This window comes from Ammospiza nelsoni, chromosome 3 (genome assembly GCF_027579445.1).
Source record: "Ammospiza nelsoni isolate bAmmNel1 chromosome 3, bAmmNel1.pri, whole genome shotgun sequence".
In the NCBI taxonomy this organism is placed as follows: Eukaryota; Metazoa; Chordata; class Aves; order Passeriformes; family Passerellidae; genus Ammospiza; species Ammospiza nelsoni.
Window position 1 is genome coordinate 111561596 of NC_080635.1, and position 15921 is coordinate 111577516.

The 15921-nt window shown below is 43.2% G+C and overlaps 1 protein-coding gene across 1 annotated transcript in view; it reads right to left on the minus strand.

Annotated features, from left to right (window-relative positions):
• Positions 1–15921, minus strand: part of PKHD1 (PKHD1 ciliary IPT domain containing fibrocystin/polyductin) — a 240386-nt gene that overhangs the window by 168558 nt on the left and 55907 nt on the right. Inside the window, exon 35 of the mRNA XM_059469299.1 lies at positions 14088–14238. Within this exon, the coding sequence (XP_059325282.1) occupies positions 14088–14238 (151 nt within the window). The remainder of the gene's footprint in view (positions 1–14087; positions 14239–15921) is intronic.

The window sequence follows — 15921 nt, forward strand, 5'->3', positions numbered from 1 at the left end:
TTCTCATTTCTTTTAATTTTAGCTGTCCTGCAGAAATCTCTCTGACTTCTGCTGAGTTGCACAGGCACAAGAAGGGAAAAATCTGGCTGGGCATGTTCTCTATGGGACTGATGAATGACTCTAGTCTCTCCCAAACTATTAGAGGATAAATCTGTTTACACACAAAAAATTGACCTGGGCTGGTGAGGTGGGACTAGAACCAGGAAACTGGCACGTCCCAGAGGTAAAAATGCATTTGCAGCCAAGAGCATTAGTAACTCAAGACCATAAACAAGCCACAGCATCATTAATTACTCAGACAGGGGCAGCCGCAGAAGCAGTGAGAAGACCCAAAAGCCAACTGTAAATAGTTCATCGAGCTGATTAGCTCAGGAAAAAAAATGAGTGGGCAGTTTTGGAGGTCAGAGGCCATGGCACAAGTCAGTCTCAAGCCAGTTTGCAACTGGACAATGGCATGAGAAACAGCTTAATTCCTGTTAAAAAAAAAAAAAAAATCCCAAACAAAACCAGCAATGCCACTAAAAAAAAAAAAAAAGGTTTATTCAGCAGGGGAGTAATCACTGCAATTTTGAAGCACAGAAGGTAAGGCTCCTTGCTCCAGAAGTATTTAATTAAGGGCACAGAGGATTAGTTAAATCTAATGGTGCTTTTATGGAGAGGATCCTGAAAAGACATCATCACTGTTGTTAGGGGGCATATCCCAGGTATAGATGAGCCATCTTTGTACACACATGCAATGAAACTCAACCAAATTCAATGTAAAATACCAAATAATGCAGGGATATGACCACTATTAACTCTATTATTAAACTCCACTCCATAATTAAACAAATCATGAGAACTCTGGGAAGGTCCCTGTCTCTTTACCACACATGAAAACAAAGTGCTGTTCTTAGGTCTCTCAGGGTCATGGTGGGAGTGTGAGCCTAAAATCAGAAATGTCAATTTCAGATATTAAAGAAAACACCCTGGAAAGCAGAGGAACTTTTGTGGAGCACATGAAGAGCCTTGTTTCACAGAATGTGTATTTTCTTGTATCTCCTTGTTAATTCACAAGACTCTTTACAATGTTCATTTACAGCATAGTTATCAGAGACTGATTATTTACTATAGTGGAAACTATGCTAGTGCAGAGTTTTAAGCCCAACTTGCTGAAAATCCTCAGTGTAAACACATAGAAGAATTTAGTGCAACCTTCCAGTTTAGGTACAATAGGACTGGGTTTTCCTTTCCAGAGCACTGTTAAAGGGCACATATAATTTACACATCTCTCTAAACCAGCCATTTCTCAAACTGTGGAGACTTCTGAGATGAATTAAAAACAGCAATTTAATGGTAAGGAGAAAATTACTGCACCAAGTTGTTTACACAAGCAGGATAACCAAGCCTGGTCACTGTGCCAGCCTTTGCACTGTGCAAATATTGTCTCCCAATTGAATGAGCTTGAGTTACACTTACTAATCTCAGAGCAAATATTGCAAATGCAAAGATTAGCTCAACAATTTGCCCACCACCTGCAGGAAAAGTAACCAAATTATGTCCTTATGTGTCAGCAAGCAGGATTCCTGAATGGGTGCTGCAGTAAATGGGGTGGGAGGAGTGAGGCTCATCCACCCAACAGTGCCAGGGAGAGCTGATGATGGCTTTTTTTGGATCAGGCAGGAAGATAAACAGAATAACAGAGATGTTTGGGATGGAAGAGACCTCTGGAGATCATCTAGTCCTACCCCTTGCATAGAGCAGGTGACACAGGAACACCTCCAGGTGGGTTTGGGATGTCTCCAGAGAGGGAACTCCACACCCTCCCTGAGCAGCTGTTCCAGTGCTCTGATACCCTCAGTGTAAAGAAGCTCTTCCTCAATTTGAGGTGGAACTCCTTGTGTTTTAGAGTCAGCTGTGAAGGTCAGAGCACTGGCGTGGGGTCCAGCCTTGGAGTTTCCCACAGCTCCCATGGAAGTATTGGGAATACAGGTGAGTTTATACACAAACCATCTCCATTGGTTTGCTTACAGGGGGTTCAGAGTGATTTACCAGGCATAGACTGAAAAGTGTTTGGAAGAGAGCTGTGTTTAGGCTACAGCTTGGTCTGTCCTATGCAGAAAATACAGCAACCAGACAGCAAAACCACAAAATCCAAGGACAAATGTAGATTCTGCCTTAACTGCATCCACATCTCGTCAGCCCAAGAGTCAGGGCCATTGATTATTACTGGGCATGACCATCTACCCAGGCTAGGATCCAATGCAGAGCAGCAGCATTCATAATTATCTTATATTATATATTATTATAATTCACTGCATCACAGTGATGACAGCAGGTGCAATGAGGTGCAAAGGGCTTGGCCAGCAGCAGAGACACGGTTACTTCTCAAAGGTTCATCATAAAACTGGAAAGGTTTGAATTGGAAGGGTCCTTAAAGCTCATCCTGTTCCACCCCTTGCCATGGGCAGGGACACCTTCCACCTCCCAGGTTGCTCCAAACCCTGTCCAGCCTGGCCTTGGACACTGCCAGGGATTGAGCAGCAACAGATACTCTGGGAAACCTGTGCCAGGGCCTCCCCACCCTTTAGCAAAGAATTTTTTCACAATATTTAATCTAAAAGACTTTCAGCTTAAGGCAATTACCCCTTGTCCTATTACTCCATGTCCTTGTGAAAAGTTCATCTCCAGCCTTCCTCTAAGCTTCCTTTAAATCTCGAAATAATCATTTCCTCTCACACAATGCTACAGGGATGCAAGATTTGGGACTCTCAGCAGCCACCAAGGCTTTCCTGCTCCTGCAAAAGTTGTGGCAGCGACCAACTGTTGCCCTGATTTTTTAAGATTTTCTAAGCCTTCTGACGTTTACATTCTTGTAGCAAACTTTCTCACACACTTTCTGTAAATAACTCATTGTTTTGCATTCTTTTATAAAAGAAGAGAAATTCGATAAACTGTTAGTTTGTCCAGTATCATTGGAGAGGTGGCACTTTCACCCTCCAATCCACTCTCACTTTTAAAAAACTATAAATGTTAGAGTCAGAAAACAAATTTCCCTTCTCTTCACCCTGAGAGCAGTGCTGTGTGTGCACGCCGCGTTGTTTCGTGTCCTATAGTGACAACCAACAGTGCTGGTGTCTGACTTTGAAACGGAAATAACCCCACACCTGCCCCTCAGGTGAAGAATCTCACCCTGCACAGCTGCTATTTCAGCAATGTGAGCTTTTGGAGCAGCTCCTCCCCAGGCTGCAAGCTTTCAGAGCCCTCTTTCAAACTTGGTGTCCTGCTTAGCTTTAGCACATCAACAACATGCTGCCCTCAGCCTATCTGTGTGCATTATCTGCTGCCCTAATGTATCGTGTACTGAGCCACAGCATCATTACAGGTAAGTGCTCAGGTTTAAATGCAAACATAATTGCATAATGTGGTACAGCCAGGAAGAGTAATGCAGGAAATAGAGCCAGCTCCATCTGATAGCACAATCTGACTGGAACGCCGGCCCTTCGGATCAAACGCGCAGCCCCAGATGGGGCAACCAAGAATAAAAGTGCTTCGTGGTATCTTTATTGTCATCATCAAAAACACTTAGCTGCCACAAAGGTAAAAAGGTGAAGATGGGACTGGTACAGAAAAGGTCACAGAAGTAGCAGGGTATCACCAGGTTATGGGGGCAAGGACAATGTCACACCCCAGCAAAGGCCACCTTTGCCCTGTCACTCCAAGCTCAATTTGCCAGTTACTAATGGGAATCTGAGCACTGAGTGGCATTTAGAACACTGGCAACACCCATGCCATTTTCCTGAAGTCAGGGGTATCTCTTTAACTCTGATAAATCCAGATAAAGCCCCCCTCCCTACTGCACAAGGAGCTGCACAAACAGGGGAGAACATTCCCACCACAAAACGTTTTCGAAATGAGAACATGTCTGCAGCAGATATGTTCACTTTAATACATTTATTTTTTGTAGCTAAAATTAGAACTTATTCTTGATGGAACAGTACTTCCATCTCTTTAATTTTTTTCAGTAGTTTGAGCTTACAGTGGCATGTGAAAGACAATTTCAGGGGTGCAGACAGCCTCACAACAGAATCCAGAAGGCAGCTGAAGTTAATTCAGTGCACTTTGAACCAGTTGGCCTGAATGAGAACTCCTCCACTGAAGAGAGCATCACACACGTCATGGGACAGTAACTGCTCTTGTCATTTCAGGAGGTTTTAGCCCAAACTTCATTCAAATCAGACAAGATAAGAGCCTATCATGAGAGAGAACCTCCCTACCAACACATTGCCCTCTGAACTGCGCAGCCTTTGAGTTGAAAGCACAAACTGCTGCTGTTTGAGCTGTAAAAACATCCCTCTGTCTGTAACAGGGCTGTAACAGCTCATCTTTGTTGGGAATACAGATGCCCTGCAATAATACACTCCATGGCCTTCACTCTCTGCCTCCCACACACACCCTTGTCTGCCTGTGAATCATTTGGCAGGATATGAAACCCAGGGTCCTTCCACCCAAGGATCCCTGCTGGCTCATCCTTACTCCAGTATCTGAATTCATACAAATGCTAAAGGATGCAGATGTGTGCTGAGTAATATTCCAAGGGTGAATTTTGTTTTGGGGAGTTGGATGCCATCCCAGTGTACACACACAAGAGAGGATGTACGTAAAAGTGGAAATGCTAGTTATCACCATCTGGAGAAACCCACCCAGAATTGTTACCCATGGTATCTGTATTTAAATCCTCATGTACCTGACAACCCAGAAACTCCCTCCTCCAGATCTAAAATTGAGCACTGGCTTGGGTCCAGCATCTACAGTCCTTTCAGCATGGAAAAAAAATCAATTTCTGCAGCACTGTCTGGCCATTTCAGCCTTGAAGCCACACTTTTAGCTCAGTGGCTCCATGCCCTGACTCACAGGGCTCCCAAAAAGTCACTGCAGAACAACACTGACTGCTCAATTTCTTCTGAACCAATTCCTTCCAGAGAATCATGCAATCACAGACTGGTTTGGGCAAGAAAGGGCCTTAAAGACCATTTAGATCTAACTCTCTGCCAGAGGAAAGGACACCTTTGACTAGACTAGGTTGCTCCAAGCCCCATTCAATCTGGTGTTGAACATTTCCAGGGATGGGGTAGCCAAAGCTTCCCTAAGAACCTGTGCCACGGTCTCCTCACCCTCACAGAGAAGGATTTCTCCCAAATATCTTACCTAAATCTGCTGCCTTCCTGGGTTTACTGGTGATCTCAGGGAAAAGCTCCCTTCAACACTGAAAGCAAAAAATGCATCTTCTACTCACCAAACACAGGTGAAGGAAGGAGGAAAAACTGCAAATAAAGATGAATTTGAGAATGAAAGAGCAACAGAGTGTGTGTGAAAGAGAGAGCACAGTGACCCCTGAGGGGGTGAAGCTGAGCCTGACCCTTGATCAGAATCCCAGACCCAGAGAAGATGTGTGAAAGCAGGAAAATAAACCAATAAGCAAAACAGCAATCTCTTTCCTCAATTTTATTCGAGGAAGTTCAAATTTACCCAGCTCCTCACAAACTGTCTTTGGCTAAAATCACCACTAACGAGCTCTGACATTTGAAATTTAACTGAATATGAGCTAACAGCTCCCAGCCCTCCACCACCCAGGGAGCTGACCAGGAATATTTTGTTTAAGTCATAGACAGGGGCTAAACTGAGCTTTATTGAGAAGACCCAGCATAAGTGTTTATAGCACCCACTTCACCTGATGCTCCCCTGCCCTGGCAGTCTGCTTTTCTTCACGGGGACCACAGAGCTCCCAGTCCCCTCCTCTCCTCCCCAGCGTAATTATTTGCTGATTTTTAGGAGGTGCCCTCGCAATCCCTTAATGAAATCCTTTGCTCTGCAGCAATTCACCAGGACAGATTGGACACGAGGGGCTTCCACTTAGGGAGCTGCTAATCAGGGGGTGGTACCCAGCATTTAGAGAGCAGTTGTTAAGCCAGTCTATCACCCGGCTATTAGAGGCTCATCACGCAAACAGCTTGCTTTTACTGGCAACCACAGCAAATTAACCCTTTCCTTAGAGAGGGTTAAGAGGGGGAAGCCTCTAGTAGATTCATCATGGCAAAGAGCTCTGTTTTTCCCTCCTGCTACAGCAATTTTTTTAAGTTATTAATAAATGCTCTCTGAACTGAAATCTCCCTACTTTATATTTGTTTTTTCCTCTAGATGTACACCTAGTTCATATTTTAGTCTATGCTAAATGTTATGATAGCACCAACAGTAACAAAACCATTAAAAAAAATCTTTTAAAAAATCCCTGAACAACAAATACTATTTGTCCTTTCTCTATTCCTCACTCTAAACTCTGTGCACAGAAGAAATCATGATGCAAGATGATTTTATCTCCATCACTACCAACGGTTTGCTAAAAGATCAAATGTTCAGGCTTTGTTATTCTCAGGATTGATTTTTTTTTCAAAGTAAATAATAACTGTGTTCCCTTCCCACACACTTTATCCAAGGCTTCTTCTCACTTCTTGTGGATGGGGTGGGACCCCTGATCTGGCCCTCATGGGCAGAGGACAGGCCAGGCACCAGACTCAGAACTTTAGAGCTACATCCAAGGCCCAACCACAGCAAGAACCCATTCAATGATCCCACTCTGGCCAAGACTATGCCACTGAAATCTCCCAAAATTCAGTAGAGGTTCCCCCAGTCCTTGTTGGGTGCTGAGCCAGACTCCGGGAATATTTGGGAAAGGGCTGTAGGTCAGCCAATGGCTCTGGTACACAGAAAACACCGTGTGGAGCATCCAGGCCACAGTGCCACTCTGGGTGGGACTGGGGGGAGGGCACAGTCAGAGGGTGACAGAGTCCTCTGTTAGTGACACAAAAGCCTGAAAGGCCTCATCTTTATCCCACATCACACCACATGAGGGACAAGACTGTGGAAGAGGTTTTACAGTGACTTCTGTGAGCCAGAAAGAAGTTTGATAAGAGAATCCATGTTTACCCCTGAAAATTTTCTATCAAGGTTGTTGACATAGAAACCAAGAAAGAAAGAAGGATAAAGAAGAGAAACCTGCAACTGCCTATTCCAATGAGCACTTTGTCTTTCATGATCAATGAGTAAAGTGAAAACTTATGAGTTTTGTAAGAATGTATGAAAAGCATGCATGCTATAATAAAATCAGTTTGAAGCCTTCTGAAAATGGAGTGTGTTGCTTTGTATTGTCTCCTTCTCAACTACAACACAAGACCTTGAGGTCTGTTAAGCCATGCTCCAATGCAGAACAAGACTGGGCTAGGCGTGTTTCTAGGTTGCTCATCCCTTTTCCCATTAAATTCAGGATGGGCAGCTGGAGAAAGCACGAGGCTTCCTCCAGTTTCACCCAGAGCCCAAGCACAGTCCCAGGCATCCAAAATCCCCACTCCCTTCCCCCAAGGAGACAAAGCCAGCTTGAACAGGGCTTTGAGACACCCAGTCTGGTGGAAGGATCTACATCTTTAAGGACCTTTCCAACCCAAACCATTCTGTGAGACCAAATCCAAGACCAAGACATGGTTCCAAACACAGACAATCCTTCCCCCTCCAAAATGCTGAATTGCCAAAGGAGTCAATTAGAGTTTTTTGTCATAATTAAAGAGAAAAGTGGCAGCAACACTCTGTGCAAGCAGCTGGGAGCAAGAGGAGAGGACACACGGCCACAGTCACTCAGGAGATTCCCCACACCCTCCTGACATGTATTGGAGCCTTCCTTTTGCACAGGAAGGGAAAGATTTGCTTTCTGTTCCCTGCAGCACTACTTCCAAAATCGTGCTTTTCACTCCAAATCTGTTTCTATTAAAGCTTGGGAGCAGGGAGAAATGGAAGCAGGAAAAGGAAAACAGCTCTCATTAAACTATGAGGTGTTCAATTCTGATTTCACACAGATTTGTTTAAATGCATATGAAAAAGCTTTGAGGTGCTTGGGATTCCAGAGACTGGTGTCCAATCCTGGGCATTATGGAATTCCACACTAGGATATCCTGGGGATAGGTTCCAATGCACCTCTCAGTGCAGCTCTGTGAGTGGTGGGGAGAAGAGTGTTCCCTGGAAAGCCACTTACCATCCAGGAAGTAATCTCCTCAGAGACATTAGAAAGATGGTGGGATTGAAAATAAAAAGAAGAGGCTTTTCACAATGTGGGGGACAAAAAAAAAGAAATCTCATTTTTCATCTGACAGCAGGAGAGGAAACAGTTAAACCTCAAATCGGGAAGCAAAAAGTTAAAGGAAAATAAAACCACACCACAAGCCCAACTCCTAAATTTCCCATTGCAGCCCAAGGCTGAACCCATAAAAAAAAAAAAAAAAAAGAAACTAAGAAAGAATTAAAAAAAAAAAAAAAAAAAACCACAAAAAAACAAACAAACAAAAAAAAAAAAAAACAAAAAAAAAAACAAAGAGAAGCAATTTTGCTTATCCTTTCCTAGGAGCCCCTTTTTCCTATTATTTATTTATTTATTTACCTCCCCTTCCAGAGCAAGGCCCTTATTTTCTCATTTAGTCCAACAGAGATTGTCCTCCTGGAATGACCTTTTTTTTTTCCCTTTCTCTCTCTCTCTCCTCCTTTCCTTCTTCCTCCCCCCTCCTCCCTGCTGCCTCCAGGCCATTGCCCTCATGCCAGTAACTAGATAACACAGTCTATCAGAGATTTTTTAAAAAATCATTGCAAAGTCACTGGGGCTGATAGTGGCATCAATCCTTGCCTGACACGGGCTCTGGTCAACCATTTATCTCTTCACATTGCCTGTGGTTACTGGGGAGCCCATCTTGGTTCCCTACAACTTAACAACCTTGCAGATGGTACCTCTCTGCTCCAGCAGCCTCCACACCCCAAGACTGGTTTTGTGGCTTGATTTTTATTAGTTTTTTGGGTTTTTTATTGTTGGTTTTTTTGGGGGTTTTTTTGTTTTTTTTTTTTTAATGCACTGTTCCACTTCTTTTCTGTAAGGGTCTGGTGGGTTTTATTGCACTACTCACCTCCACCTGAAAATAATACTGTGACCAAGATATCAAGTTAAGAAAACAGGGAATTTGGAGATGCAAGAGTGGGCTTGCTAGGCTGTTAAAAGTGGATATTTATGAAAAAATACACAAAATATTGTAAAAGAGTTTAAACTAGTCCTACTTCTGATATCCCATCCTGTGTGACATGGCTATTTTTGGCTGGTTGCAAAGGACCCAAGAACTCTACTCACAGCCCGAGACAACATAAAGTCAGGTTCTATCAGGATACTTGCTAATAAATCCAATGAAACTATTCCCAAACCTCAGCAAGTTGTGATCCCCATGGCAAGATAAAGTGTTCTGGGTTTGTACTCTCTAAATGGATACACAGGAATTAAATATCCATTGCATCGCAGTTCTTCTTCAAGGGGAGAAGAGAATAAAACAGAACAGCTGTTTTATTAGCCCACTCCAAATAAATTCCATATCAAACTGGAATCTGCTCTTTTCCTTCCCCATTCCTGGCAGCGTTCAAGGCCAGGCTGGATGGGGCTTGGAGCAATCTGGTTTAGTGGAAGATGTCTCTGTCCATGGGGAACTGGGACTAGATGATGTTTTTAAGATCCTTTCCAACCCAAACCTTTCTGTGACTCTAAGATCCCTGCCCTGCCTAACTACCCTCAGCCTGCTGTGGTGGTTTTCCTCATGGACTGCCAAGTATGAGCCCTTCACCCCCAAAAATTCACCCATCAGACATCCACACAACACGAGGACAGCTCAAAAATGAGAGGAAAAAAGAAGAGTCACTTCCCATCACTTGTAACCCTCATAGATGGAGAACACGCCCAAGAACTGTCCCTGTCCATGGCAGGGGGTTGGAATGAATTGATTTTTAAATGTCCCTTTCAACCCAAACCAATCTGTGACCTTGCATCAGTCCTGCTGTGAGTAACAATCCTTTATGCCCTGAGTGCCCTGGGCTGCAGAGATCCTTCCATGGCCCCTGAAATCTGCCTGGGTTTTGCCACCTTTGTAAATCACCAAATATCTCCACCAGTTGAAACCATTCCATTGCTTCCTTCACCTCCAAATACTTGGGCACCAAGAGAGATGGTAAGTAGGGGAAAAAAGGCTAAAAAAGAAGGAAAGGAATGATTCTAAGACCTGCAGAGGAATACAAAGGATTTGAAGATCTAGTCCTGATTATATTAAGTGGAAGTTGAACGGAAGGATATTTGAGGTGGCTGTACATAACTGAGACACAGCCATTGTGGGGGTTTATATTTTTCTTTCATTAGAAGTGAACAAAACAATTACCCCTGTATCAGTCACCAGGCTAAGAATTCACAGATCCTCAATACTCTAAGCCACCCCTTAAGTCTCAAGACCTGTTAAAAACAAACTCAAGGCAGCACAGCACACCCAGGCAGAGCCGTAATCCAGGATGGCATTTTTATCTGGCAAATTATTTTTTATTAACCCCCTACCCACCAACAGGGATCCCTTGAGGGCTGGGTTGCAGGGAATTCACTGGGATACCAGCTCAGCTTCCCTAGGGCTGACTAAATACACGGAATCATCGGCCCTCTGCCAAATATTCCATCAGCCATGTGGGCCAGCAGAGGAGGGAGAGTGGGAGCAGGGAAGAGCTGCTCCAGCAGCATGTTTGCATCATGATTAGGTCTGGTCCAGCGATCTGGAATAATAATGGGAAGGCTCACTAAGCATAATGGGTTCAGAGCCATCCCAGCCTGGTCAAACCCTCCCATGAGCATCCTCTCCTTGTGTTTTTTGGGGTGTTTTGCGCATCTCATCAGTGTCACCAGAGCTGACGTCTCATTATGCAGCCAAGGTGGAAGTGGACAGGTACTGAGTGAGCATTAGAACTTTTCTTTTCCCTTTTATTATTTAATTCATGTCTTCCCATTATCCAGTGCATTCTTGAAGCTGTGAACTAATTAAGTCCTGTGGGATATACAATCAGTGCTGGGGCTCTTTTTTTTGCCCTCCCTCTCTTTTCAGTAGGCTAAATTGCATTATATACTGAAATAAAAATAATTGTGCAACTCTTCTTAGATAATAACAGAGCAAGTTGCAAACACTAATGATGCTGAATGCAACAGTGGGGCAGAGGCCTGCTGCTTATTTCTTGTGACCTAATTAAATCATACAGGGCAAAACACTTCAAACACAAAGTGAGGCAAGAGCTTAAATCAGTTTCTAATGAAAATCATAAAAATTATTCTCGGGGGGTGGTGGGACACAGACCAGACATCAGGAAAAATCCAAATTGAACTGAAATTTCATGAAGTCTGCAGCAAAAATCACAGATCTCCAGGTAGCACCTTGAAACCCCATGAAATTCTGGGTGTCCTCTAGATTCAGATCTGAGCACATCCTTGGCTGTAACCATGCACCTGATGTTTCTGGTGGTTTTTTCCTGGTTTGAGGATTCTATGATTCATGCAAGCAACAGCTCAGAGACCAGAGTTTAAAGTACAACAATTGAGTGATGGATTTTGCAGCGCCTACCAGAAAATGCAGCTGTTTAAATAATAGAACTGATGAAAAAATTCCCTAAAAACTGTGTCATAGAATAGTAAGCATATCACAGAATATCCTGAATTTCAAGAAACCCACAAAGATCATCAAGGCCAGCTCCTGGTTCTGCAGAGAGCAGCCCTAAGACCCCTAACCGGTGCCTAACAATGTTGTCTAAATGTTGCTTGAACTCTGGCAGGTTTGGTGATGTTACTATTTGTACCTCTCAGGCTCAAGTTCCCAGAACCAATATTTTACATTTTTATTTATTTGTTTGTTTATTTATTTATCTATTTATTATTTTGTGCTCTCAACCAAGGCTGTTCTCTCTTGTTGCCAGTACCCATGTCATCAGCCTCTGTCAGCCTTTCTACATTTTCACTTCCAATGCCATCCTGAAGCTAATCCTGCTCTACCATCATCATCAAATCACCTCTGAACAACCCTCCCACAGCACCCAAGAACTGGGCTTGGTTCTTGGCCTGCCTGGGCATCCTTCAACTGGCAGCAGAGGAGTCAGAAAACAAACCACTGAGCAGTGCAGCTGTGCTGAGAACAGGATCAGGCCCCTTTTTTATGGAATGTTTTGAGATCCTTGCATGAGCATGCAAGAGAAGTGCCAGATGTTATTATAAAGAGATGCAGCCCCATTACTTGTACACAGAGTTGTGCTGCCTGCTAATAGCACCATTATCCTAAGGCACGTGGTGCTATTAATGCATTTCACTGCTTAGTGCTGAACCTGGGGACCATTTTTTCCACTGGAAAGGTAAGGCCAGTTCACATGACATGATTTAAACCTCCACAGTGAAGCATGCATGCGCTGCACCAGCTCGTAAATCTTCACGGGATGCTGTCAGCCAGGAAGGGACCAAAATTGAAGCCATTTATCTGAACTCCCCACCCATCCACCTCTGCTCACCCAAGCCAGTTTTGGGAAGAGGGATAAAATGATTCTGAATGCCCACTGGGTTCATTAAGCAGCAGCAAATCCCAGATCTAAAGTGCTGCTGTTTTCATCCTGTTCTGAATGAATTTGTTCATTCTGGACACTTAGGACTTCTTTGGTTTTCCCTACTCTGAGCAGAAAAACCACAGCAGGAGCAAACCTCACAGCTTCTTCCTCTTCTTGCTCCCACCTGAGTCACAGGACAAGCTGTCATCCTGCTATTAGTGAGGCTGCAGGAGCTGTGACACTGCCCAGATCACAGACAGCAGAGGAGAACATCCCTCTGTGCTGCAGCCCAGGCTCTGGGGCTCTAGGGATGCCCTTATCCCATTTGGGAAGGAAAACAGGAATGTAAGGAGGAGTTACCACTTGATCTTTTACTTGCCTGGGCACTTCCCTTCAATCCTGCAGTCACCAACCAGCAATTTTTGAGGGCTGTATTTCTCCTTAGCCAACATAACTATCTATAACTAACAAGGCTGATGAGCAAATGAACCTTAATAGATAACATTCTACATCTGACATTCCTTCACAAACCACGGAGAGGCTTAACAGAAACAAGGAATTGTAATTTAGGATACTCCACTCCAATAGCAATATTCATGTTAAGTATATTTCCAAGTATTCAGAGACTCCCAAATAGATCAGATATACAAAACTAAATACAGAATTCAACACTAGAAATGCACGAAAATTACTCTGCCAGGACAATGCAGCTACTTTTTGAGATGGCAAGTTAAATTTAAAGTCCTTAAACACAGGAAATCCCTTTGCAGATAGAGTTTAAAATTACTGTGGTAGCTTTAACATTGATGCTAAGCAAATGAACTTCATTTTCCTAAACTGTGCTAAGAGACTGTTTGAAAAGTTTATTTAATTTTATTTTTTTACTAAGTCAGGTGTATAACTATCCCCACCCACATGTTCCTGTATTCAGGAGATCACCACCACATCTCAGGAGCTTCTCCTTTAGGAAAGGAGAATGAAGAAGGGATAATTAGTGTTCAACAAATATCCAACCCCTCTAAATTTCCTCTTACAGGTGGCTAAATACCCTCTCTGCAAAACTGTGAGGACTCTAACAGGACATTTCAGATTAGCAATGACATTTTTACCTATCAAGTCTTAAAATTTATGCTGGTCCAGGATTATAGTTTTTGGTCATGAACTCATGTACCTTCTTTTCTTGCAATACCCACAGATAGCACTGGGAACACTGTCCCATTTTCCTTCAGCTACTGAAAAGCAGCAAAAATCAAATATAACCAAGGCTGCACTGAATGCTAAGTCTCTGCCAGAGAGCTGGAACTGTACCTCATGGCTAAAATTTCTGCTCAACAGAAAATAACACTTTTATAAGAAAATTTAATTTATATTAAAAAAAAAAGAAGAGAGTGTTAAAAAATACATAGATTGCTCAGAAAATAAGGTAAAGCTCATTTATGTCTCATAAAATACATGATTAGCCATAGTTAATCATTAATTCAGCTGTGCTGCATTAGAACTGCTATTCAAAGTTGGAAAGCATTTAATATTATATATTGCTGCTGCTCAGCCTAAATTGTTTTTTTTCTTGCCCCCCTTTAAATGTACACAATATTACAAATTTAATTTTAAGCTGTTTGAATCAGTCTGTAAAAAAGATTTGATTATACCTGAGTGTTCTGGCCCCAGTTTTTCCATATCTCAGTAATCTTGGCAGTAATTGGCTGATTAGCTCCCTCACACTCCATCTCTGCCTCAGTTTCCATGGTAATGTTACAGGAGCTATTATAGATGAGAACTTCATCTCTTTCCACTTTAGGGCTGAAACGAGAAGGGAGGTTAAATGGGGTGTCATCAATCTTAATGAAATGCAATTATTTTTACTCTTATTAATCATTGAAAGCCATTAGCTTGTGGCAACTCCTGGCCACCATTTGTCAAACTTTGCAAATTTCGGTAATTTTGTTTCCATTCTTTTATTGTTTATTTGTTTTTCCCCCTTTATCTGCACACACTCAGGATGAAAACACACGCAGTAAATATCTCTCAGTGATGCTTTTCTCCTTCCCCAAACCATCACAAACGGGAACAAATGCCAGTCTAGGACCAAGGCAGGCAGATAAGTGCAGACAACAGGGAGGGAATCAGCAGTGTTGGGAGCAAAGATGGACTCCTACAAGGAGTAGGGTTGGTTTGTGTCTCCCCCTCCCCATCTTACTCACACTTAGCAATGGGGAATGAATAACTTGCAACTCCCCTAGGGCAAGGGGAGAAATTGGAAAAACCACACAACTGGCTAACTGGTCCCTAATTCCAACTGTGAAAAAATGAGCTCATTTAGGGGTTCCAATTCCTGCTACCCAGCTGATTGCAATGATGCTTTGTTGCTAACATTGGAACATTAACTTAGTAAATTAATTAAACTTACTTAACAGCCCAGACTAAGGAGATTCGATATATGTGCCAGTTATACCAGCAGACATTTGCTCTAAAGCCTCCCCTTGCACGGGGGGAAGAAGAAATAGAAAACATGGTGGGAGAGAAACATTTTTTCCCTTGGTTTTGCTGCTGACAGTTGCTGATTTTGGTAGTGTTTCATTGTGGGGAGATATAGGATTCAACATATGGTTTAATGGTGAGCAAAGTGTGGCACAGGGTTAATGGTTGGACTTGATGATCCCAGAGGTCTTTTCCAACCTAATTCTGTGACTCTTGGCCATTGCTACTTGTTCCTCTCCTCCCCAGCCCACCATCAGATTCACACAGGCAAGATGTAGGAAGGTGAGGAGAAAGAAGAGGAGTTACAGCAACACAACAACTAGCAAAACAGAAATTACACAGCTTTTCTGAACAGATAAAGGGCAGAGTTCACAGAGTGATTTACTCAACAAAACAGAGGATCAGATAGGCAGGATCAGGATTTTAAGAGGCCTTCAGATTCCTGAAAATCCCATATAACAGGATTTTAACAGGTAAAGTGTCTCAGGGATCAGAACCCCATAATGGTTTAAACTGGAAGGATTTTAAAGACCATCCAATTCCATCCCCCTACCATGGGCAGAGACACCTTCCACCTCCCACCTCCCACCCAGCCTGGCCTTGGACACTTCCAGGGATCCAGGGGCAGCCACAGCTTCTCTGGGCACTCTGTGCTAGGGCCTGACCACCCTCACACAGAACAATTCCTTCCTAATAACTCTCAAAAATCTTCCTTCTGTCAGTCTGAAACCATTCCCCTGTCGCTCCAAGCCCTTGTCCAAAGTCCCTCTCCAAATCTCATGGAGACCCTTTAGGCATTGAAAGGTGTTCTAAGTTCGTCCTACAGCCTCATCTTCTCCAGGCTGAGCAATCCAAATTTTCCCAGCCTTTCCTCACAGCAGAGCTGCTCCATCCCTCTCATCATCATCATCATCATCATCATCATCATCATCATCATCATCATCATCATCACCCTGCTTCCTCGGGACTCACCCCAACCTCTCCATGTCCTTCCTGCGCTGGGAA